Source organism: Cibotium barometz, chromosome 30, assembly GCF_041138505.1.
Source record: "Cibotium barometz isolate CiBa-2024 chromosome 30, ASM4113850v1, whole genome shotgun sequence".
Lineage (NCBI taxonomy): Eukaryota > Viridiplantae > Streptophyta > Polypodiopsida > Cyatheales > Cibotiaceae > Cibotium > Cibotium barometz.
The window spans coordinates 25,709,771-25,736,073 of record NC_141075.1 but is presented as its reverse complement, the minus strand read 5'-3'; the positions used below and the strand labels follow the sequence as shown (position 1 = coordinate 25,736,073).

Sequence of the window (26,303 nt, the reverse complement as noted above, 5' to 3'; positions counted from 1 at the left end):
TGGTTTGTCCTTGTGCAGCAAAGAGACTCTCTTTCTCTCTCTCTCTCTCTCTCTCTCTCTCTCTTTTTCATTTTGTTGGGATGACAGAGGATACCCCATACAGGTACTCCGATTTGTCTCATAGGCCGAGTTCGGTCTTTTGGAAGACGTTAATAAAATCTTTCTTTCTTTCTTTCTCTCTCTCTCTCTCTCTCTCTCGCTCCCCCCTTCTTCCTCTCTTTCATATCTCTCTAGGTTTGTCCTTGTGCAGCCTCCTTCTTCCTCTCTTCCACATCTCTCTTGGTTTGTCCTTGTGCAACAAAGAGACACACTCTATCTCTCTCCCCCATCTCTCTTGGTTTTTGTGCTTGTGTAGCAAAGAGACTCTCTCTTCTCTCTCTATTTGTGGGGAGAAGAGAGTCTCGGAAAATCTAAATCCATCCGATTTTTTATTTTTATTTTTATTTTTTAAAGCACATCCATGTTAACTTGAGAGAAACACTCTAAATCCATCCGATTTTTTATTTTTATTTTTATTTTTTTAAGCACATCCATGTTAACTTGAGAGAAACACTGGCACGAAGAGAGACAAGATTAATTTTTTAAGGACGATGTCACGTGGGAGTCAACCGCTTAATTTGGGTGAATGACAATAACTTATTTGGAAAAAGATTCCATTTTTTTTGGGGGATTTTGGAAAAGTCAAGGTTGAGGCGCTTTCCCGAGGGTAGGACCATTCGGGGCTTTATACACGCACCTTAAAATTTCTTTGGGTAGGCCGGCTAAAAAGGGAGGTTGGCGGCGTGCTGCGCTTGTTGCCCTTCTGCTGCACGAGAGCCTCCAACAACAAGAGGTAAGCACAGCTGATCAGCTCTCTCGAAATCTGTGTGTATTTTTTTTTGGGTTCTTACCACAGTTGATCAGCTCTCAAAATATATGTGTGTGTGTGTGTGTGTGTGTGGGGGGGGGGGGGGGGGGGGGAGGGAGGGAGGGAGGAGTTCCCTTCTACCACTGGACCTCAAAATCTTGTGTGTGTGTGTGTGTGTGTTGGGTTCTCCAGACCTCAAATTATCTGTGTGTGTGTGTGTGTGTGTGTCTCCTCCTTCATCCAATACACCTCAGAATGTGATAAATTTGGCAACATGGAAAAACAAAGGGCCTCCATGAAGCACAGCCCATCGCTTGCTCTCTCAAAATCTGTTTTTTAAAAAAAATAAAATAAATATTTCCTTATTTGGGTTCTCCCAGTAGACCTCACAATGTGGTAATTTTGACAACAGGGTAAAACAAGGGCCACCATGAAGCTTCTGCCCAGGGAAAGCGAGAAGCTTTTCTTGCATCAGGCATGCTTCCTTGCACAAAAACGCCTTGCTAGAGGTCTCCGCCTCAATTGTGCAGAAGCCGTTGCCCTTATTGCTTCTCAAGTAAGCATCCCATCCCTCAATCTGCTATTTTTGTTCTTCTATATTCCTTTTCTTTCACTTTCTTTTTCTGTTTTTGGTGCTACTTCTATTTGTCTCTAGGAGTATCCTCTGTTTGGTATTCATATATTTAGATTCCAGACACAATTTGGTAAACCTTTAGAACACTTGATGTTGAAGTTGAAACAGAGACCACAGGCAAAGTCCTCTGATCAGTTGTGTATCTGTGTGCGCTTTTGTTTATGTGTGCGTTCATGCACGTGTGTGCATGTGTGCCGTGTGCGCGTGTTTGTGTGGTTGGAAAAGCATTCCTAGCAGCCAGTTGATGGAATGGGGTGGAGAAGAGCCCCTTGTATAACTGCCTCCATTCCTCCCCCCTCAATGTGAGTTTGTGGATGGCCATCTTGGATTGTGCCCAATCTGTCTACCCTGCCATCTTCAGTTAGAATTTCACTGGAACTGTTTGAGCCATGCTGGCCACTGTGTGTATAGTTATACAGCAGAGTGCACGACTTCACAAAGCAGTCATAAATGTGCTCTGTGTGAACATGGAACGTAATGGCTATACAACTTTGGTCCATTGGCTGCTTTCACGTTACTCTCATGTCCTCTAGAATTCACCTTAATCACTTTCTTTACAAAGTGCAAAACATGTGGCCTTGATCAGACAAGCGGGCCAATGTGGGTTGCTATCTTAGCATCCAAGATAGTACTCATGAGTCAAGAGAAAAGTGATAGCTTTTCACTAAGCAAGTGGTGTCTTGCTCAATGTGAATCATATGAATGTGCCTGGAGTATATATACACTTGATGTACTTGGCATCCAAGATACAACTCATGAGCCAAGAGAAAAGCGATAGCTTTTCACTAAGCAAGTAGTGTCTTGCTCAATGTTTGTCATATGAATGCATCAAGATTTTGCCTGGAGTGTAACTCGAACACTCTTCCCTGCCTTTCGATAGCTCTATTGGGGCTTTTTAAAGAAACCTGAGAGCATTAACTGAGACCCAGCTTGGTGCTTGAAAGATACATGAGGCTTGGTGAGAGCCTTGTGTACTATTAACAAAACTGTCTACTGTCCTTCAATGTCAAATTCTGATCCACTTGCATTGGTGTTTGGACTGCCTTTGCTGTGTGTTGAAACATGGAGGTGCCCCACAAAAATCCTGATAAGTGAACCTTTGGCATTTCAATAAATCCATCCTTGGTTTGTTTGTGAAAGTGGCCTCTTTATGGACTCAGTCTGGATGGGAGTACATCATTGGATTCATGTTCGATGTAAAGCTGCGGAAGGTCATCTCCAATAACTATGTTTCACTCTTTCTGGCTGCTACTAGTTGTTTTATATTGGAAACACAGGAATGCATTCATAGAAGGTCTATGTGCATACTAACAAGCAGCATAACTCTAAGAGCATAGAAGAAGATTCATGGTAGTTTCTGTCTGCCCTCAGCTGTCTCTCTCATGCAATGCATTTTGTAAAGGCTTGTAATCAACTGAAATGTACATTGGACAAGCTACAAACTTGGCTAGTATAATGTAATGTGGGATGGAGGTTTAAGGGTGGTAACAGTTTGACCTATAGCTTGAATTCCTTTGCTCTTTCCCCAATCAGTCAAGTATGTATTCCATGCAGCTCCATAAGTCTCGGCTGTAGCAAATCTCCGTGCTGCTGCCCAACACTCCACGACCCACTCACACAACTCTGACAAGACACTATGCTTATTAGATAGACATACAATCAACAACACGACTCAAGAGACAATAGAGAACATGAGAGCGAAACACTAACACTTTGATTCCTTCCAAAAGTCTCTCTAGAAATCCAAGAGTTACATGTTTATACAAGTGGTCATCCCATGGTAGGTGCACTATTTGGCACTGAGTAAGGCATGATACTGCACGGTGGCTGCTAGCTGCCGATTTGGTGGCACCAATGCACCGCTGATCTAGTTAAAGTGTAGTGGTAGCCGATGGAGATGGCAAGTGGATGTCACTTGTGAGCTGAACAATTGTCTTGCCATAGTAGCTTTGAAACGCATTACACACTGTACGAAAAGGATGGAAACATTTCGTTTATTGAAACATGTTTTTTATCAAAAAAATTTTCCGCATAAAAATCGATCTTATTGCTACGCCAATTTTCCGTTTGTGACACACGTTTCGAGGTGCTCCTTTTGCATTTGTATGCATCTGTCCCGATTCCTACTGCTGTGTATGGTGTACCCTGGATTGGCCGACTGTGAAGCTGCCAGGTCACGGGTGAAAGTGCCAAGGTAAGCCTACCTTGAGTCGGGGTATTTTTATCTTCTTTTTGCATATGCTTCTGTACTATATAGGCTGTTGTAGCCAACTGCCTGCAGCCTTTTGCCCTTTCTTTTTTGGCATATGCTTCTATAGGTTGCAATATGGAGCCTATGCAGCTATAGCCTATGGCCCCATAAATACTATGGGTGTACCGTATTGGCAATAGTTATTAGGGTGTAAAATCAGGCTTTTTTTCCTACAACTAAAATGGGGATTTTTTCCCATAACCTATGTAGGGTCTTAGGTTGCAAGCAATAGGGTATTTCTCTTGTAGCTTTGCAAGATGCCTCGCACACAGGATCCCTTGTGGAGCAATGTCACATGGGAGAGCAAGTATGTAGGCTCAAGCTCAGGAAAATGGAGGTGCAATTTTTATGCAGAGGTGCATCCTAGCAGCATTACACGGTTGAAGGCACACTTGACACATACAAAGGGCCATGGGGTGGACCTTGTAAGGTCATACCAAGGCACATTTATGAAAGTCTTAAGGCTTGGAAGGCTAAGGAACTAGGCCTTCTTGTTGAGGAGATCGTGGATCTTGATCATTTAAGAGAGCCTGCCATCACTGTGGAACAGCAAGATTCTACAGTAGGTGACATGCAAAGTCAACATCATTACACTTTACTATGGGGGGCAGCGCTAGATCAACACCTCGAGCAAAAGAGGACCACTTTACCTTTGTTGAAGAAAGGGCATGTGAAGGTAAGGTTTCAAAAGGCTTCCATGAAGGAGGCAACAAGGGAGATAACCAAGCTATTTGTGCAGTGTGCATTGTCCTTCAATATTTTGCGGACTCCTCGATGCAGGACAACAATTAGAGCAATCTCACGCATAGGTTGTGAGTGGGATGGTCCCTTATATGAGGCCTTGCGTACTACAAAGCTTCTGAAAGAGAAGCTAGTAGGGGAGATAGAGATGGAGCCTCTTAAGGCTACTTGGGTAAAGTATGGGTGTACTTTGATGTGTGATGGCTGGGTTGATGTGAAGAAGAGTGTTTATAACATTTTGGTCTCCTCATGCAAAGTGCAAAGGCACTATGTTTATTCGTGCCATAGATGCCTCTGTGGTGGGGACAATGTTGACAGGGGAGTTCATCCTTAGGCATATACGCTAGGCTATACAGGAGATTGGCCCAGACAACATTGTGTAGGTGATAATAGACAATGGATCGAATTATGTTTCCATGGGAAGGATGCTTGCACCTAGCCTTGACTTGATGATAGAAGATGTGGGAAAGCTGGATTGGGTGAGAAACATTTTTTTCGTAGTCTCTAGTATGGTGAACTTTGTCAATGAGAGGCCGAAAGTGCCAAGCATGTATAGAGCCAATTCTGACCTTGAGCTCTTGAAGCCATTCAAAATCCGCTTTGCCTACATGTTCATTGTGGTGGAGAGTCTTGTGAGGGTGCGCCCTGGCCTAATGCGCACAGTGGTATGTCATGAGTGGGCAATATGGGATGACCAAGATGCACAAAAAGTCAGTTTCATCATGAGGGAGACTTCGTGGAATGATGCGCAAGCACTTGTCAAGACACTCAATCCCATGTATAGTGTCCTTCGACTCATAGACATGGAGGGGAGTACCATTGGGCTCCTCTATGAGTTCATGGACAAGATTGGAGAAGCCTTTGATGCTTGTACATTATTGTCTCTTGAGAGCTATAACTTATTCGTTCTCTTGAAGTTGGATAGATCATAGAACTCAGAAGTACGAAGTATATGCTCATTGCTTACTTTTTGTTTTTCCACTTGCAACTTTGAACTCATATGTAGAGTTCAAGGTATTAGGGAGATACGGAACCAATGATGGGATTGGTTTCATAGGCCAATCTACGCGGTTGCACACATTTTGCATCCTCTTTGGAGAAGTGAGGAGCAGTACTTGAGTGAAGAGCTAGAGACAGGATGGAGCTCTTACATTTCAGGCTAGTGGATGGTGATGTGTGCAACTTATGAGAAAGCTAGAGGATGAGCTTCTCATATATTGGAACAATAGCCACATGTTTGGACGGCCAATAGCACAATTGAGGGACACACAATTGGAGCCTGCGTCTTGGTGGGAGAAATATGGCATTGGTACTCCAGTCTTGGTAAGTAACAAGTTATTAAGTATAACTTTTCTAAGAATATTAACAGTCTTATACTTGATATCATTCTTGTGTCGGATACTCGGACTCTATTCAATGATGAATGGTGTTGATTTTTATTTGCAGACGGATTGCTATGAGAGTTCTCTCACAAGACTGTAGTTCAGGACCTTGTGAGAGAAACTAGAGTACATGGGCACTTTTCCACACCAAGAATAGGAATAGGCTCTTAACTGCACAGTTGGAGAGGCTTGCGTTCTGTCATTGCAACTTGTGATTGATAGATTAGAAAGGTAAACCCATCGAGCCTCGCCAAGTCAATCTTGACAAGATTGATATCACAAAGTGCAAGGAGATCCCTGACATCCCTCAAGAGGAGAGAGAGATCTATTCCATGTTGTATGAGGAGATTACAGCTACATCTCGTGGTACACTGTCACGTGCACCCCGTGCCATGGCTTAATCTTCAGCATGAACTGTCTAATCCCTGATTAGTGTAGCAGTGTCAGTTAGCAGAAGCATTAGCATCAGAAGCATCTTCATCAACATTGACATCATCATCAGTATGGTCATCAACTTGATCATCATCAACAGTGTCACATCAGCATTAGCATCATCATGATAAGCAGCGCAGCATCTTAATCATCATCATCAGTATAGGGAAAGTATGGGACCTGATGGTTGGCTGCCCATGCTCTATCAGCTGGCAGCAATGCTCTATACAACAGGCAGCTAGAGTTTTAACAGTGGCCGACTTCTGGTTGGCATCAAAAGTGCTTCATTAAATGAAGAAGACACATGCATTCATCTAGTATTCTGGCCGACAGCATAAAAGATGGCCGACTGTAGCATTCCCTATATATATATATATATACAAGTTTCTGTTGGACTTGATACACCTTGCTCAGTATGGGTTTATAAAGGGGCGCATGATCTTGCATAATAACCTTAATGTTCAAATAGGCATTGATTATGCAAGGAAAACAAAGTAGGAGGTGGTGATGGTTCAGGTGGATTTGGAGAAAGCCTTTGATCATGTCGGCTGGTCTTTCCTTGTTGAATTGATGCATTTTATGGGTTTTGGGCCACGTATGTCTCATTTGACCTACACTCTCAGCCATGGATCCGGGGACTCTCCATGGGTGGCATATTTAGAAGTGGAGGGTGCAAAGTAGCACATTGCAAGGTAGATGTCCCGGGCCCTCTCTATCTGGATCCTCACCCACAAAAACCGTGCAGCCTCATCCCGCCCGACCACCTGTATCACATGCTGAAGCTCCTCCCTGTATAGTAAAGGCACCCTTCCCGACCCTCGGGTACCCCTTGTTGTGCGTGGGTGTGGGCGGTGAACAGACTCCCATCTGTATCCTCTCACCTCTAGAAGCCAACTCCCTTGGAACTGATATGCCTCTGTGTATAAGACCAAGTCTCTCCCTCTAAATGTCTCCTCGAACAGAACTGCATCTGTCCTCAAGGCGCCATTGCAGTTCCAAACCGCAATCTCTAGCTTGGTCTCATAGGTCTCGCACCGTCATTGGGCACGCCGCTCGATGATGATCACCCTCCCATCTCTGTACACTGCCCATTTCCCTACCCTCTGTACATCCAAGATGTAACTCGTGGGTGCCCGGGGGACTAGGGCCTTTGACACACTTGTCGATACCATCAAAGCATATTAAAACATTTAATCATGGCCACAGCCTTAACACATATCACTTTGCATAAAACATAAAAACTGGACAAAATATCCACAAATGCTGAAAATGGAGCTTGCACATGTGACACCACATAGAGGCCGGAATGGGCCGACCCCCCCCTTGGAGTATTTTATTACCCAAGGAGAATAATATCATGTACAAGCTTTGAGGGCCTTACTCTCCCCACGGGAGATGCCGGATTATCCATATACAAATGCCATAACACAGCCCAACACGAGGCAACCAAGCCGGAACATAGGCTGTAGAAATGCCGAGCCAACAATATAATCCATATACCTCCCTGTGGGTACTGATTCTTCCCCAAAAAAAACCACGGGTCTTCATGCAATAGAGCTGGTACAGCAAGTACAACTCTCCATTCAGCCGGTACAGTAGGTACAATGGCTGGTACAGCTGGTACGGTGGTTGGTACAGTTGGTACGGTGGTTGGTACAGTCGGTACGGTGGCTGGTATAGCAAGTACAGCAAGTACAAATGCTGGTACAGCATGTACAGTGACTAGTACAGCAAGCACAGTGGTTGGTACAGCAAGGATAGAAGTTGGTACAGCCGGTACAGTGGCTGGTACAGCAAGTACAAATGCTGGTACAGCATGTACAGTGACTAGTACAGCAGGCACAGTGGTTGGTACAACAAGTATAGAAGTTGGTACAGCCGGTACGGTGGCAGGTACAGTAGGTACAGCAAGTACAAATGTTGGTACAACAAGTACAATGGCTAGAAATCATAATAAATGATTAAATACCCTTGCCTTCAGTATTTCTTCGCGATGGAAGCCTCCAAAACAGTCCCCAACAGCCGGTAGCCTTCAAGAGAGAGTCATAAACTTTCTCTCTAAAAATATCCCAACTGGTAGACACAATAGCTGAAGTGACAAGTGTGAGGCCACTTGTCTCACTTTGATCGACGCGAACAGAATTTCCATCGGAGTCGGGCCAAAAATAGCAACTCTCCTAAATTTTAGGAGTGTGGTCCTTTGTATTCTAGGATAATCCCCCATTCCCAAAGCTTGTACTTTTCAAATATTTAGACATCCTGGAGTCCACCAGACCCCTTTCGTACTCGGAAATGTCCATGCTGGTGACATCCTCCCCAACTTCTTAATCAACAACTTTAAGCTTCAAGCCATATATTCAAGATATAATCATGTCCCATTGAGTGGGCAAGACGAGACAGTCTCAAAAATCTAATATGCTTTGATGGTATCGACAAGTGTGTCAAAGGTCGTGGTCCCCCGGGCACCGGCGAGTTACATAAGAATCCATGTCCCAAAGAAATGGGTGAGACTAAATAAGTCTCCATAATACCAATATCAAAATCATGTCCCAAAATAAATGGGTGAGAATTCCATGGAAGATATGCTAGACACAGGCACAAGAGGCAATTATGTCTTAATCACCAATATCAATGAGATAATCATATGCCAATGAAAATCACCAACCAGGTGCTAAGACACTTAAATAAGTGCCATGCACAAGAAACTAGTGCCTCGACCAGAAACATATGCTATGCACACAAACTGGTGCCATTCAAGAGCACAAACCATGGTGACAAAAAAGCTGGTTCTCCATAGTTCTGGCAATCCTTTCTCCCAATCCCAACAGTTCCCATGTTCTTGAAAGAGTGCAGAGAGCGGAAGGAGAGTGGCACTAGAATGTGCTAAACAGAGAGTGCAAGAGAGAGAGAGATATGGAGCAAACTATGCTTAATATACTGAACCAAAACAGTCCCAAGCAAGAGACACTGTTAGTCTCATAAGTGAGGGAGCAAATATGTACAAGACTGAATGAATAATGAGAGGCAAGACTGAATGAATAATGAGAGGCCAGCACCCACTATTTATAATGGGGAAGTGCTGGCCGACTGGAGCTCATAAATAGGCCGACTGGAGCTGTTGGACATGACCGAATGCCAGAATGGCTGGGAAAAATCCCAGAAAAATATGTAAAATAGGGGTGGCCAGCCCACAATCAAGGGCCATACAAATGGGACCAAAAGGGCACCAGAAATGGGCAGAAACTGGGGATGAATGTGTTAACACCCCCTCTCAGCCAGATGCTGAACATATCTCCGAGAAGCCGAAGAAGGCGTCCTCTGTCAAAGACAAAAGAAAGCAGCAACAACAGGTACCAGGAAAGCTCCACAAGCAATCTCCACAGCAACTCAGCTACAAAAGTAACAGAATAAGTTGCGAGGTACACTCTTCTTCTAGAAGAAATCAACCATGAAGGTTGCATCGTGCTACTCCAAATATCGGTGCCAAACCCAAATATAAACATAGTGTCACAGGAATCCCTAGAAGTCTGTAGCTCCAAGAAGATAATACCCTCAAAAGAAAGAGTCCATCTGCTCCAACTCTGTACCAAGAGTAGCCAAATGCTGTATAATAGCACCCTTCTCGAAGGTCGGCATCGCGAGATGTAAGAACTCAACTGCCCCCTCTGAAAACTGATGTCGGGACTCCACAGGCCCAACCAAATCCAAATCCCAATCCCAATCCTTCAATCCCTGGAAGTACCACTGTGCCCCAAGCATGGTCACGGACACACCTGACCACAATCCAAAATCCTCACACAGAGTAAGGGAAGTAGGAACATTCACTGTAGTGGTAACTGAAGTAGTAGAGCCTCCTCAATAGCATAACACAGCGTAGAAGGAGGCTCCTCCATAGAAGGCAAAGGGACCAGCAACACATCCTGGTCACTGGTTGTCGAAGAAAGAGTCGGAGACGAAGCAATAGGAGAAAAATCCCCCTCAGAAGTTGTGAGCAAAGATAGCCCACTGTCTTTCTCAAAAACATTACCAGAGATATCATCCTGGCAAGGAGAAGTATGCACAGAAACTGAAGGCAGGGCAACAAGAGAAACAAACTCCTCAGATGCAATGAGCAAAACTGGCCCAATATCCTTCACTGCAGGAACATCTCCAAAAGAAGTATCCACAAAATCACTGGCTGCACAGCACCCAGAAGCAGAAAGCATCTGCCGGTCATTGGCATCACCATACAGGTCACAAAGCAACTGCCACACATAGAAGGTAGAAGCATCATCAGGAGTATAGATGAAGTGTCGAAGAACCGAATCTTGACAATTCAGGAGGAGAAAGCCATAGATCTGTCCGTCAGTCTTCCTCCACTGACACACATCCTCCGCAGAGGCAAGGTCCGGCAAGCACCGATTCTTGTACGAGAGAAACTCCATCAAACCATACTCCTTGAGAATAGAAGTAACCTGCAACTTCCATGACTGAAAGTTACCACCATCCAACTTGTCTGCCTCATCAAGGAAATAACAAGAGAGTGGTACGGGAGCCAAATCTGAAGTTGTCATCATTGATCCAATCAAGAGAACCAACCCTCACAAGATAAAACTGTCCAAATCAGAAAACGCTGATATAGGGTCTTTCCTCCCACCAAAATGCAGCCCTAAGAGGCTGGACAGCACCCGAGAATCCTCCTGTAGCAAAAAAACGCAGAAGCTTCTATCGACTGCACCTCCAACCTTGAGGTCACCAGAAGAGGGAAGCAAAAAATGCGGATTTGATATACAGAGAAAAGGTAGCCGCACAGGGCTAGGGAATATGCTGTAAGAGGGTGCAAGAGGGAAGGGCAACAACAAAGACAGTAGCTTGGGCTGTCCTCAAGAAAACGCACAATCTCTGAAGAAAAGGTGTCCTCCGCAGGTACCAAGAGTGCCACCAAAGCCTGCAACACCACAAGCCCCCTCTGCAAAGGGAAAGGGCCACTGGAGAGGAAAACGCAACAGTGAACGAGTGCTGTACTGTAGAAAACAGGCCGCCTGCAGTCCAATCTCCAAGTGGGCAATGAAACACTGAACAACAAGAGCCAGACGGCTGAATCGGTGAAGCCAATCTGAAGAAAAAAACGACCAGCGGAGTGCTGTCCAGAAAACGCAGCAGCAAAAGCTATGGATCTGGAAGAAAACGCAGAGAAGGTGCTGAAAACAGGGCTGAATCTGGGGCAACAGAAAGGTTGCTAAACCGGGAGCGATGATACCATGAAAGAGTGCACAGAGCGGAAGCAGAGTGGTACTAGAATGTGCTGAACAGAGAGTGCAAGAGAGAGAGAGAGAGATATGGAGCAAACTATGCTGAATATATTGAACCAAAACAGTCCCAAGCAAGAGACACTGTTAGTCTCATAAGTGAGGGAGCAAATATGTACAAGACTGAATGAATAATGAGAGGCCAGCACCCACTATTTATAGTGGGGAAGTGCTGGCCGACTGGAGCTCATAAACAGGCCGACTGGAGCTGTTGGACATGACCGGCTGGAAAAATGCCAGAATGGCTGGGAAAAATCCCAAAAAAATATGTAAAATAGGGGTGGCCAGCCCACAGTCAAGGGCCATACAAATGGGACCAAAAGGGCACCAGAAATGGGCAGAAACTGGGGATGAATGTGTTAACAATTCTCTCATACAATCCCAACTCTGATCAACAAGCATGGTGTGGAAACAATGAAACACTCACTCCACAATCGCAACACGAATCCATGTGTATGGTGGAGTGTTCATTGAATTGCCCTCTCACAAACCAAACATGAATCCACATGCATGGTGAGATGAACAATGAACCTCTTGGCCTCTGTATGGGGAGATAGTGATTCTAATATGGCATAAAGATAAATAAATCCATGTCTCAAATAAATGGGCGAGACAAAACAGTCCCATAAGTCCAGATATCATAATCCAAGCTCAAAGCACACAAACATGTGCCAATCCACATGACCCTTGGCGTACATATAAGTCCCTTGCCAACCAGGTATCATGTCCACTTTACCACTCCGTGTTGGTACTCTGACCACACACCTTGGATGATAGGTGGGCTCAAGTAACAAGATAAAACAATCACTCGCAGGCATAAATAGCCTGGTGTTCCATAAGCATTTGTGCTGCACATAGTTTATAGGCATTTCGGCCACCAATAGTTTGTAGGCATTTCGGCCACCAACTCACACTACCCTCTCAAGTACCCATGTTCCGTTCCATCTGCTCTCTATTATTCCACCCACACATGGTAGAAACAATCTTCAAGAGAGCACGTAGGACAAGAGAACACTACACAGGGTATGTTGTGCTTGTCATTACCCTTTGAAGTGCCCATGTTCCCTTCCATCTGCTCTCTATTGTTCCACCCACACATGGTAGAAACAATCTTCAAGAGAGCACGTAGGACAAGAGAACACTACACAGGGTATGTGAACCATGAGTTTAATAAGTCCAATGCATCCCAAATAAAGGGAGCCAAAAAGAATAATCCATAAACCTGAGGATAGATCCAAATCCCTAGAAAAGAAGTCTAGGAATCCATAGACCTGTATACCATAATTCTTGTATACCATAACTCTTACCACATACTCCGTGCTAACCACACACCTTGGAGTAGAGGTGGACTTTATCCATAAAAGCATAATATCCATGAGATATCCAAAGATTTCTTCTCGATAAACTTGGACAGATTCGTCCATAGAAATTGCTTGTGAAGCCCAATATCTATATAAATCTCGTCCAAGAAAGAAATCTCCATAGATATAATCCATCCCAATAAAGGGAGCCATGAAAAGAATTAATCCCATTAAAGGAAGCCATAAACAATGTTTCCGTGAAACCATCTCAAGGCAAACAACAACACCTTTCTCCTTGCATGGCTATACAAGGGTTAGTGAACATCAAAAACACTTCATAGCAAAAGCACTAACTTTGCAAAGTCAAAGTATACTTAGCTTTTCTTTGCCAAGTTGGTCATGAAGCCAAAAGAAATATCTCGTCACCATATTCTTAAGATATCCTGAGATATATCTCCATATAGCTTGCATGTAAGCTTGATAATATAATCCCCAATATCCATATGGAAAGAGTGCTAAACGTATGCACATAAAGCCAACTCCATACTTCCAAGATAAATTTTGTGAATTCATAAATCCTTAGATCAATAAGTTGTCTACTGCTCATGCTCTTGCTTCATAAGCTATGAAGTGGCTGGCCATGCTTAATAGCGATGATGGTAAGTGTGGTCTACACTGGAGATCTTTTCTCTTCCTTATTGATAGAAGGAAGCCTCCGCTTCCAAGAAAGCCTATGCTCTGATACCAATGTAACTCGCGGGTGCCCAGGGGACTAGGGCCTTTGACACACTTGTCGATACCATCAAAGCATATTAAAACATTCAATCATGGCCACAACCTTAACACATATCACTTTGCATAAAACATAAAAGCTGGACAAAATATCCACAAATGCTGAAAATGGAGCTTGCACATGTGACACCACATAGAGGCCGGAATGGGCCGACCCCCCCCCCCCCCCCCTTTGGAGTATTTTATTACCCAAGGAGAATAATATCATGTACAAGCTTTGAGAGCCTTACTCTCCCCACGGGAGATGCCGGATTATCCATATACAAATGCCATAGCACAGCCCAACATGAGGCAACCAAGCGAGAACATAGGCTGTAGAAATGCTGAGCCAACAATATAATCCATATACCTCCGTGTGGGTACTGATTCTTCCCCCAAAAAAAAAACCACGGGTCTTCATGCAATAGAGTTGGTACAGCAAGTACAACTCTCCATTGAGCAAGTACAGTAGGTACAATGGCTGGTATAGCCAGTACAGTGGCTGGTACAGCAGGTACAATGGCTAGTAGGTGGTTGGTACAGTAGGTACATCTGACATCAAGTACAAATGCTGGTACAACATGTACACTGACTAGTACAGCAAGTACAATGGTTGGTAGGTGGCTGGTACAGCAAGTATAACAAGTACAAATGCTGGTACATCATGTACAGTGAGTAGTACAGCAGGTACAGGTACAATGGCTGGTACAGCAAGTACAGAAGTTGGTACAGTTGGTATAGCCGGTACGGTGGTTGGTACAGCAAGTACAGCAAGTATAGATGCTAGTACAACAAGTACAATGGCTAGAAATCATAATAAATGATTAAATACCCTTGCCTTTAGTTTTAAATTGGGAGGTCGCAAAATGGGTGCGCTTGCCAAGGCTTGCTTCAGACGATCATAAGCCTCTTGACACTCCTTGGTCCACTCAAAGATAATGAGCAATTTATACAAGGGTCTGGGTATCTCTGCATAAAATATGATGAAGCATCGATAATAACCCACATGACCCATAAACCTTTGCACACCTTTGTAGTTGGTGGGCGGTGGTAGTTCCAAGATCAATATGACCTTGCTATCATCAGTGGATATGCCATTTTTTGAGACTATGTGTCCTAGTATCATGCCATGCTTGACCCAGAACTGGCACTTCAAAGGGTTTAGTGATATCCGATATAATCGGCAACGTTTAAACACCTTCCTCAAACAGTTCAAATGATCTAGAAAGAGAGTAGCCATCATTAGGGAAGCCTTCAATGGTGGGAGAGGCTAGTGTGCAGCAAGAGAGCCTCTATTAATGAAGAGAGAGGGCTCCAATTTATAGATTTGGGCCTCCCATGAGCTAAAATGGCAAGAGAAGGCTACAATGACAAGTGGAGAGCCACACAATAGCTGAAGTGACAAGTGTGAGGCCACTTGTCTCACTTTGATCCACTTTCTAACAAGTGTCAGGCCACTTGTCTCACTTTGGTCCACTTTATTGCCACATGTCCCAATCTAAGAGAGGGTCCTTCCATAAACTTTATCTCTAAAAATATCCCAACTGGTAGACATTCTATCATAGGCACTTTGCCAACTCTTGGTATCTGCTCAATTCGAGATGTAATGACGTGAACAGAATTTCCATCGGAGTCGGGCCAAAAATAGCAACTCTCCTAAATTTTAGGAGTGTGGTCCTTTGTATTCTAGGATAATCCCCCATTCCCAAAGCTTGTACTTTCCAAATATTTAGACATCCTGGAGTCCACCAGACCCCTTTCGTACTGGGAAACGTCCAGGCTGGTGACACAAGATGTGTGGCATGCATTCCCTCCTGTGTGCCACGTGTGCTAGTGTGAGATCGTCTTCGAGGTAAGTCTTTTCTCCTTTTAGTGCCCGCCTTTTGGTAAGGAATACTTGCCTTGCCTCCAACCCCGCAAACTTGAGGATGAGTGTGCGCTCCTTGGTGGTGTCTTTGCCCACCCTCCATGCCTCGATGAAGTGGGTATTAGGGATTTCCAACTTTCTGCATAGTGCTATGGCATCCTCTTTCGGCGAGGCTCCTTCCTTCCATCCCACCACTCTCACATTCAATGCCCCAATCTTCCTTCTTTTCTCGTCTTGGAGTGTGTCATTGATGATGTTTGGGGATGATGGTGGGTTCCGTTGCTTCTTGGCAACCTCAATCCAGTTGCCCACCTCTTCCACTTGTTTTTGTGTCTTCTTAATCATCTCGGCGCATGTGGTTGCCTCGTTTGCCTTCTTCTCCTCTTGTTCCTGGAGGGTCTTCATTTGCTCTCTAAGTGTATTCAGCTCATTGAGGGATAGACTATAGTTGAATTTCTCCTTCTTCGAATTGAGTGCCCTCAAGGTCTCGTCTTCCACTTTAAGGGTGGAGACTTGGGCCTCCAGCTCCATGATTAGTGAGGTACGGTGGCTGGTTTTTGTGTCCAACATTTGGACCATTTCCTCTTGCATCTTGCTTAGCCGAGTTGCCATGTATACCTGCATGTCTGCCTTCCACCTATCCATCTCCTCTTGCGTGGAGGCACACAACCCACGCATAAGGTCATCACTATGCTTGTTCTCCCCGAGCTTCTTTCTTCTCTGTCGCTCATCCACTATCACAATTGCCAAGCCATTACACTCAGTTGTGTTGTAATTTCTCTTAGCTCTATTGGGCTGGCATAGTAGATGGGCCTGTCCAGTTGAAATTCGATGCTAGGTTGGGTAAGGACAGCTCGTACTGCAGTTTGACTGTTGGCATCAGTGTGGACATGGAATGCAACAGACCAATGTGGTAGAATAAGGATGGGGGCTTTCGTGAGGTGCTTCTTGATATGGTTAAAGGTAGTGGCCTCAGGATAAGAGACTAGTAAGATCAGCCCTGGTTCCTCCGCTGGGCCGAGATTGAATTCCTTCACTGGATCTTGAGAGGGCAGAGAGTTAGGAAGCTCATCTTTGTGGGCAGCTTGGTTGAGCATGGTGGGGTAGTGGTCTGGCTGTTGGTCGATTGGGAAGTTGCTATACTGGTCATGTTGCCATGTGGGAGGGAGCTCTTCAAGAGGAATGGGTGGGTGACTGTTGGTTGAGGGTTTGGTTGGACGGGGTGGCACCTTGGCCGGCGGAACCTTGGTGAGGTGGAGGTGACTTTGGGAAGCCTCTTGCCATACCTTCGGTCAGTAATGGGTTCTCTCAATCCCTCAATTGGTTCTTCCTCCGTTTCTGCCTGCAAACTGGGAGGGGGTAGTGGAGCGATTTCCACCATGCAGCAAGCCAGGGTGCCTGCTGCTGTTTGCAGCCAGTCCAGCAATTCGGCATCTTTTGTGTTAAGGCATGATGCCTTCCTCTTCGTCTGGGCTGGTTGATGTACACACTGTGTGGATGATTGTATTCACAATGTATCAGATCCCCAGTCATGCAGCACACCCACACAGGGCAGCAAGGTCGGCCAATTAACAAGGAGTGTGCTTCTAGAACCTCTGAAGAAGGCGGATGACCACAAAGTCGGGAACAAACTGGGCACCATCCATCTTCAGTGGTACTCCCTCTACCAGGCCCAGGGGAGTGACCTCACGCTCATCAGCCACTCGTACACAGAAGTTGGCAGGCCGGGTGAGCTGAAGGCTGATGGTGTGCAAGGTGAACTCAGGCATCAAGTTGACACCAGTCCCGCCATCTATGATTGCACCAGAAAGTGACGTGCCATTAATGTGGGCTGTCAGGCAAGAGCTTCAGTAGTCCATGTGAGAGTGGCAGTTGATGGGCCTATCCCCATGCGTGTGTGGTTGTTGGTGGGAATGGCTACTGTTGTTGGTGTAACTGGTGGAACCCTTTTAGATAAAAGAAGGCTTTGTCCTTGTGACTGCCCTTCTCACAGAAGTTGCAGTCTCACCTTCTCCGACACTCCTTTGGGGTTTGATTGGTGGTTTGACAGATGGCACACCAAACTGTTCTTTCAGCTTCCTGTTGAGCCTTGAGCTCTTCTATCTGCTTCCTGCATTGGGCAAGAATACCTTCTTCTTGTTGAGCTTTTTGGAGATTAAGAGCTGCTAGCTCACGCTTGAGATGATCTTCTTCGTTGTGGGCCTTCTGGATCATTTGGGTTTCCACGTGCATTTTGAGCTTGGTCACCAGGGCATTGGCAATGGCGGTGGACCCTGGAGTGCTAGCCCCTTTGTTGCCATCACTTCGAACAAGAGGTGTGCATTTTCGAGTTGAGGGGCGAGTTCTTGAAATTCGTGCAAGGTGGTGCTTGGCCTGATGCTCTACAGGATCTTTTGTTGAGTGGTTCGAGGGAGAGCCTGTTTCACCCACTGACGCACCACGAAGTCACCTGCATGGGCAGGCAAGCAGGCCATTTTGACAGTCGCCTGTGTCATGAGCTCTGAGAGTGTTTTACCGGGAAGCAGGTTCAAGTTGTGGAGTTCCTACAACACTGCGATTGCTTGGACGGAAGGGTCTGGAGGTATCACGTAGGACTGTCCACTTGCACCGGAAACTGACTTAACCATATTTCAGCTGACCCCTCCAAGGTGGAAGGAAACAACAGCACATAGGCATTCTCCCTGTCCAACCCTCTGCTTTTGCACATTGGCAGGAAACATTGCACTTGGTTGTTCGGCGTCCTTTATGGCAGTTCCCTTGAAGGCTGGTAGTCTGACATTTACACGTCCTAGCACAGTGCAAGGGCTTCGGTTCCGGCCAGATTTGCATTTGCCATGAGTGGAGGTAAGGCTAAGGGGTATCCCACGGTAGGTGCACCGTTTGGCACTGAGTAAGGCATGATTACTGCATGGTGATGGCCTTTAATTGCTGATTTGATGGCACCATCCACGCAAGCTACTTGAATGCACCGTTGATCTAGTAAAAGTGTAGTGGTAGGCTGTAGCCGATGGAGATGGTGGCAAGTGGATGTCACTTGTAAGGTGAACACTCATTAGCCAAACACCTGTCAGCTGAACACTTGGTAGCCGAACACCTGTCTAGACACTTGTTAGGGCATCTGGTAGGCTACATCGGCCATGAAGTGCCCACCAACCAGGATAGTGCGGCAGTTGCTGTGGGTCTATGGTATCTATTGTTTTATGGATAGGGATTATCATGTTGGAAATCCATGCTTTGGGATAATTATGGAAAACAACTTTATAAAATAGCTTCATCATCATTGGTACCAAGTTTTGGTTGAACAGTTCGCAGTATTGCTGTCCCTGATGGCCTCACCACCTTCTCCTAATGAAGCCCCCACCTGCAGTGACTCCCCCAGAAAAGGGAGGTTTTCTTATATTCTCTAAAAATTGGATAAAGGCATCAAGAACCGGATCATGATCTTCTATATGCTGCACTTTTGAAAGGAAAATAAATCAAAAAAGGCATATAAGGTGCTAATTGTGTTGATGTTGGTCGTAAACGTTTTGATTCTAAAAGACATAGTTTCATCCATGCATGCTATGTCAAAGGTGTTGGAGTTTATAAGGGAAGGAAAAAACGTTGCAGAGCTTATGGAACTTGGCCGGCACTTCTTGGGCAGGCAAGTGATACTTTCACTCAATTAATTTGATGTCCATGACAAGTTCGCTTGTTGTGCTTCATGCCCTACATCCAGACTTCTTTCTATGTTGCATTGTTTGCTGCTTGTGCTGCATTTTATGGTACTACTCCCAGCCTTCTTGTGCTATGAAATTTAAGCAGTATTGCATGCAAACATCCTTCTTAACTGTTCTTGTAATGAATTTATCAAATTTGAGTAGCAAGTAAGCAAAAAAAAGGGTGAAAAAATGGTGTTTCCTGAGATCCCTTACTCCAATAAAGTCGTTCCAGCTATCTCACACTGTCCAGGTGGCTGGAAGAGCAGTAATCTAACATCAGGCAGCCAGCTCTGAGTGAGGTAGAGCGGGGGTAATAATCAAGATGAATCATGCATGGGCAACATGGACTGCAGCAAGGTGAATGCTGGATGATAGAGCCCAAGCAAGGCATCGAATGGCCTTGCAACAAATGTTGGGCTGTCAGAGCCAATAGGATGGCGGTGACCAGCAGCATTTCAGCATCAACAAAGGGCCTCTTATTACTTTTAGAGCTTAGTTTTAATTTACTCTTTTAGTATCAAAGAAGATAAAAGCTCTTTGCCTGCACATTGTGGTGAAAAGAGAGGGGAATCCAATAGTTGCTGGGGGTTTGACTGCAGTGGTACAACCGTATCAAAATTGGCACTCTCAAGTATGTTGGGTTTCTTTTAATAAGATCGCTCATCCATAGCCATCTTGTGCTAGCCTATGGGAGGCATTGTTGAAGCATGGCTTTCTTCAATTGCATACATGGGCCCTTGAGCTATGTAGTAAGAGTGTTGATGTTTGAGTACTACGTGCATGTTTGGTCTTAACAGGCAGTATTGATGCCCTTGGGTTTTATCCTCGTTATGGACACTGTCTCTTGACACCATGGGCGCCTTCAAATGCCATGGTACGACAAGGGAGGCTCGCAAATGCCTACGAAAGAGCGGATGTCAAAGGTGGTAACTGGAACCTTCCAGTTGAGTATTTCAACAACCTTTGCGGGGTCTAGCTTAATACCCTCCTGGCTAATGATGTAACTGAGGTAGTGAACCTTGGATAGGAATAAATTCAACTTCTTATCGTTGCTGAAGAGCTCTTTCCTTTCCAACAGCTTCAAAACTTGCTCTACGTAGTGCTCATGGTGGTCAGTGTTAGCTGAAAACACAAATATGTCATCAAAAAATATGAACACATGCTTACCTATTAAGATCTTGAATATCTGCATCATCATTTGGTTAAATGTGGTTGGGGCGTTGGTCAATTCAAAGGGCATGACCTAAAACTCGTAGTGAGCCGGCTCAGTATGAAAGGCTGTCTCGGGGATTGCCCCCTCCACGATCCATACTGGATGGTACCCACTGTGAGGACTTCCTAGTCTATTAATACTTTAAGAGACATGATTAAGATTGAATACAAGAACTAAAGAGCGGAAAGCTGAGTTGTTTGCATTGAGACACAAGGCCTTGTTAAATAGGGCCCGAAGAGGTACAAATGAAGAGGCACATCCCTGACGAAAGGGTGTGACTCTTCAATGAATAGTTATGTCTTTTGGATGTAGAGGTGTGTCCTTTAATCAATAGATGTGTCCCTTTGAAGAGACGTGTCCCTTGATGATGACCCATGTGACAAGGTGTGACCCTTCACTGATGTCCTTTCAATGACTAAGAGTAATTAAGAATAATTAAGGGTAATTAAATCACAATCGTGACATTCCCTCCCACTTAAAATCAGATCCATGGTCATAATACATATAAGTGATTGTTGTTGGCGAAAGAACTCTTGAAGTAATTCTGGGTATTGTGTAGATATTCATCACTTTGCCAAGTTGAATCTGAATCATCCAAGTCTTTTCGTTGTACTAAGAATTCTGTAATAATCTTCTGCCGAGTTTCTTTTTGTCGTACATCAAGAATCTTTTTTGGGATTAAGATCATATGCTCATCTTCAATCTCTAGAACATAATCTGAAATATTTGGAGCGGGAGAATCTCCTTGTACAAACTTCTTGATCCATGATATATGAAAAGTCGGATGAATCTTTCCCCATGAAAGTGGTAACTCCAACTTATAACTCAAAGGAGAATTCTTCTTAATAATCCGAAAAGGACCATAGTAATGTGGTCGCAATTTTGGAAAAACTGATTTCACTGTTTTATATCGACGAGGAGTCACGGACAAAAGAACCATGTCACCTTTTTTGAATTCATCATGTCGGTGACGTCGGTTAGCTACTTGTTGATATTGTTCTTGAACTCGAATCATCTGATCTCGAACTTGAAGAAGAATATCTTGCATTTCTTGAACTAACTGATCTGCTAATGCCACTTGTGTTGAAGAACTAGTGTTGAAGAACAAAGTTTGATGGTACAACTAGTGCATGACCATAAGTGGCTTGAAAAGGACTCATTCCTATTGTTGTGTGATGAGAATTATTGTAAGCAAATTCCATCAATGGTAGATAATCTTTCCAAGCTTCTAAGCGAGACTCAATATAATGTCGAAGCATCTCTTCAAGAATTTGATTAACTCTTTCAGTTTGGCCATCTGTCTGTGGATGATAGACTGAACTGAACAATAAATTTGTGCTAAGTGACTTAAAAAATGAAGTCCAAAAATGTCTTGTAAACTTAGGATCTCGATCTGAAATAATGGACTTTGGCAACCCATGTATCTTGAAAACGCACTGAAGAAATAATGAAGCAATATCCGGAGCTTGAGCTATCTTCTTGCATGGTATAAAATGTGCCATCTTGGACAATTTGTCGACCACCACCATTATCTGTGTATTACCTTTCGAAGAACGAGGTAAAGATGTAATGAAATCCATACTGATACTTTCCCAACGTTCATTTGGTACTGGAAGTGGTTGTAGAAGACCAGTTGGAGCTTGTCTACTGGCTTTCATTTGTTGACAAGAAAAACATGCTGTAACAAACTTTATAACATCTTGCTTCATTTGAGGCCAATAATAAGAAGCTGTCAGCAACCGATATGTCTTGTTGATACGAGGATGAGCTGCATAAGGAACCTCATGATGTTCTTTTACCAAGAGTTTACGCATACTTGTGTTATGAGGGACACAAATGCGATCCTGATAATGTAATAAGCCATGGACAAGAGAATAAGCTGCATAAATCCTCAAATCAGAAGGACTAGAGTGTGGAGTTGTAATCACTCGAAAAGCATTTGCAAAATCTCGATCGTCTGCATAATGATCCACAAAAGCTATTGGAATGTCGATTTGAACTGTAGAAATCGCCATTGCTAAGGCTTGAGGCATTTGGCTAAGAGCATTAGCAACCACATTAGAAAGGCTAGGAACATATTCAATAGTCATATGGAAGTTTGCCAGATACTCCACCCATCTGCCTTGTCGTGCATTCATAACTGGTTGGGTGAAAATATACTTTAAGGAATGATGATCTGTCTTCACAACAGAATCTGCTTCCAAAAGATAATGTTTCCACGCTCGATAAGCATGAACAATTGCCAAGAATTCCTTATCATACACTGGATAACGTTTTTGAATTGCTGAATGCTTATGACTGTCAAAGGCGATGGCTCGGCCTTGTTGAATGAGAACTGCGCCAGTTGCAAGATCAGAAGCATCTGTTAGAACTTCAAATGGAAGTGGTATGGACATCGATCTCCAAGGTGTTCGCGATCAACCCTCCACACCAACCTTGTCTGCATTACAGACAAAGCGGTGGGTTCGTAAGGCCGATTTCTCTTCAACACTCTCAATGGTTTTCTCTGCTACGGAGACGGTGCCTGACCAGAATTCCAAGGTGGCATATTTGGCACAATCCTTCTTTGCTCCACATTTGGATTTGTTTCTTTTTTCCAAGATTGATCTGAAGTCCGGATATCATCAGATCCGTATTCGTGAAGGTAATGAGCACAAGACTGCCTTTGGCACGAAGTATGGACATTATGAGTATTTGGTCATGCTTTTCGGGTTAACCAATGCCCCGGCAACTTTTATGAGTCTCATGAATGACATCTTTCGACCATTTTTGGACAAGTTCATGATTATTTATGTGGATGATATTCTAGTATTTAGTGCTTCAATTGATGAGCACAAAAAGCATCTACATGCAGTTTTCCAAATTTTACGAGATAATGCACTTTTTATCAAACCAAAAAAGAATGAATTTTTCAAGGCATCACTAGAGTACCTCGGGCACATCATTTCATCCTAGAAGATACAAGTTATTCAAGATTGGCCGACACCGCAAAATATCCATGATGTCAGATCGTTCTTAGGTCTTGCCAATTTTTATCACACGAAGGTCTTTAAGTTTTCAGAAATTGCAGCATCTTTGACAGAGATTTTGAAATCAGCACCTGCTTTCCGATGGATAGATGATGCTTCTCATGCCTTTGATAAGCTAAAGGTGGCATTGACAACAACTCCGGTAATGGCAATCGCAGACGAAACTGTAAAGTGTGGTTGCGAAAGTGATGATAGGATCATATTGATGTAGCCATTGTTGACCCAAGATCATATCGTATCGGGACAAAGACATAACCTCAAAATCCATCTTATCACAGTATTGGTGAATGTGAAAGGAAAGTTGAGGAGCCGTCGTATTGCAATTAAAACCCGATCCATCTGCCAACTCAATCTCATAAGTGTGGGTAGTGCGAGTGGTGCGTATCTTCAAGCGTTGCACCATAGTTGTGGCCACAAAATTGTGAGAACATCCGCTGTCAGTTAGGATAGTAATGGGACAGCGAGAAATAGAGCCAATTAGTGTCAATACGTGAGTAGACACAGAGGCTGGGATTGAAGAGGTAGGATGTGTTTGAGCCACCGATGTAATAATGCAAGCTTGCGCATGCTGGGATATAACCATAACACGCTTGCTTTTGGAAGTTTCTGCAGATTGGACCTGAGACTTGTCTTCGGAGGTGGAAGGTTCGACATTGGAGTTCTACCGATTTACTGGATCGTTTAGGGCATTCGAACCATCGGTGGTCTCCGGAACAAATGGTGCAGAGACTTGTCTTCTATTGATCGGTAGTAGCAGTAGATTGCTTTGGGTTTCGTGAATGGTCGCGTCTAGAGTCACGGCCACGGTCGGATCCTCGTGGTTGATAAGATTGCTGGCGCCATGGTCGGTCAGAAGAGGACCCCTCTCGTTGTCGAGGCTTTTGGAAGGACTACTGCTGAGAACTGGGGCGAGGTTGAGAACCGCCAAAGGATTTAGAACCATCATGAACAAATTTGCTGCCGTTGTTGAAAGTAGAAGAGCTTGGGCGACCTTGTGACAAAGATCCCCGTTGTGTGGCCGGGATATCGGCTATGTCTTCAGCATAGCGAGTAGCAGCTGCAAGGACGACTGGGTCATATTTGTGAAGATCGGTGCACAACGTGGGAGTAAGTTCCTCGACAAAAGCGTGTAGCTTGTCTTTTGGGGACAATGTGGAAATCTCGAGTACCAAGTTGGTAAACTGCGAGATATAAGAGGCCAATGATCCAGTTTGGGTCAATTGGCGTAAGCGAGATCGTGCTTGAAAATTCGCATTGGTAGGTACAAACTGCTTACGGATGACACGCTCAAATTTGTCCCCACGTGTTGACGGTCTTCCCACCATCAGACAGTCGCCGTTGCCACCATAAAAATGCATTGTCTTTTAACAAAGACACGGTGAAGGTAATCTTTTGTGCATCGGTGAGGTCCATGGAATTGAAGTACAAGCAGAGCTTGTACAGCCACTGGTCAAGTGTACGCTTATTGTGTTGGCCGGAAAAGGTTTCAGGAGGTTTTATGTCCAGCTTCTTAGATTTAGATGCTTGTAACAAGCGATAAATTACTTTTAAGTCATCGGCTTCTACCTTTGGGGGTACTGTCACAAACCCCTATATTCTAGGGACATGCGGATGCGTGTCAGGCCTACAAACATGCAGATGCATGTATGTATCATACCTGGGCATGTGTATGGATCATATGAGTGGATGCATATGAGTCCAAGGACATGGCAGGACATTTGTGGACTTTCGGGCGGTGCCCGTGTGGATTCCGGCCATGCACACATGGTGTGTTATGATGGCAGGCGGAATATTTTCAAGTACAAGAATGATGATAGGTGGTTCTCCAAGTTTACATGTGCACAATGCATAAATGATGCATGCCATAACTTTATTTTACTTTGTGTGACATGGACAATGCTTGTTATTTTGGCTTGTGAAGTCCGAGGGACCGGGGACGCCCGGGCACCTTGTGGACACGTGTGTGCACTCCTGGTTGGGCCTAAACTGTGGGCTTATGGGTTTTGCAGGTGGTAAGTGCGTCCACACTCAATTTACAGCTTACTTCATTTACTACTAAGGTTTATTGGTTTGCAGGTCCACACTCATTAATAAGTGGCCGGACAACTTATAATGCATTCGCATTTGGTTGGACCAAAATTAATGAAGTCCGGACAGCTTATGGCCATTTTCCATTTGGTTGGACCTAAACTTATAGAAACAGGACAAATGGAGCACTATGGGCTGGACACCTACCTGGACACCTTATGGGGACACATGTCAGCCAGCATGTGTACCCACCAGGCCCCTGAGGTGGCACCTGAAAAAGGCGCCTCCCTCAAGAGGCCTTTTGGGCTGTTTTATTCATGATTCAACACATTGGAGAGCTGGTTGGAGCTTTGGGAGTTGCTACAGGGCTGGTTGCTTGCTTCCCAGACTCACACAAGCTTGGACAACGATCCCCACACTCTTCTAAAGGGCTGGTTGGTAAATTTCTGACCTGCAATTTCTGGTTATTGCGAGTTTTGGGCTGGTTACAGGTGTCCAAAGTCAACTTGGACAGTACAGGACAGCTCTAGGGACCTCCACAGGGTTGTAGGACCCTTTACAGGTGGATTTCTCGCGACAGAAAGTTGCTGTTTTGGACTGGTTATTGCACAAAACACGCCGGACAGCAATGGAATATGTGAGCATGGATGTGTCTCAAGGATTCTTGGTGTAACAGGTGCTTAGGGCAAGCATTGGGGACACTTGCTCGCGGAGAACACAGGTTTCTGGATCAGTTTCTCGCGTGGAAACAGGGCCTAAAGATCCATTTACATCTTGTGCAGGGCGGAGTACTGTGAGGATTGTGATACTCTTGTGCA

At 44.5% G+C, this 26,303-nt stretch overlaps 1 protein-coding gene across 1 annotated transcript in view; it reads left to right on the top strand.

Moving 5' to 3' along the window:
* Window positions 1-705: 705 nt before the first annotated feature.
* URE (urease) overlaps window positions 706-26,303 on the top strand; it is a 154,671-nt gene continuing 129,073 nt past the window's right edge. Inside the window, exons 1-3 of the mRNA XM_086824046.1 lie at window positions 706-832; window positions 1,260-1,403; window positions 19,087-19,157. Coding sequence (XP_086680172.1) covers window positions 1,278-1,403; window positions 19,087-19,157 — 197 coding nt within the window. The 5' untranslated portion in view covers window positions 706-832; window positions 1,260-1,277. The remainder of the gene's footprint in view (window positions 833-1,259; window positions 1,404-19,086; window positions 19,158-26,303) is intronic.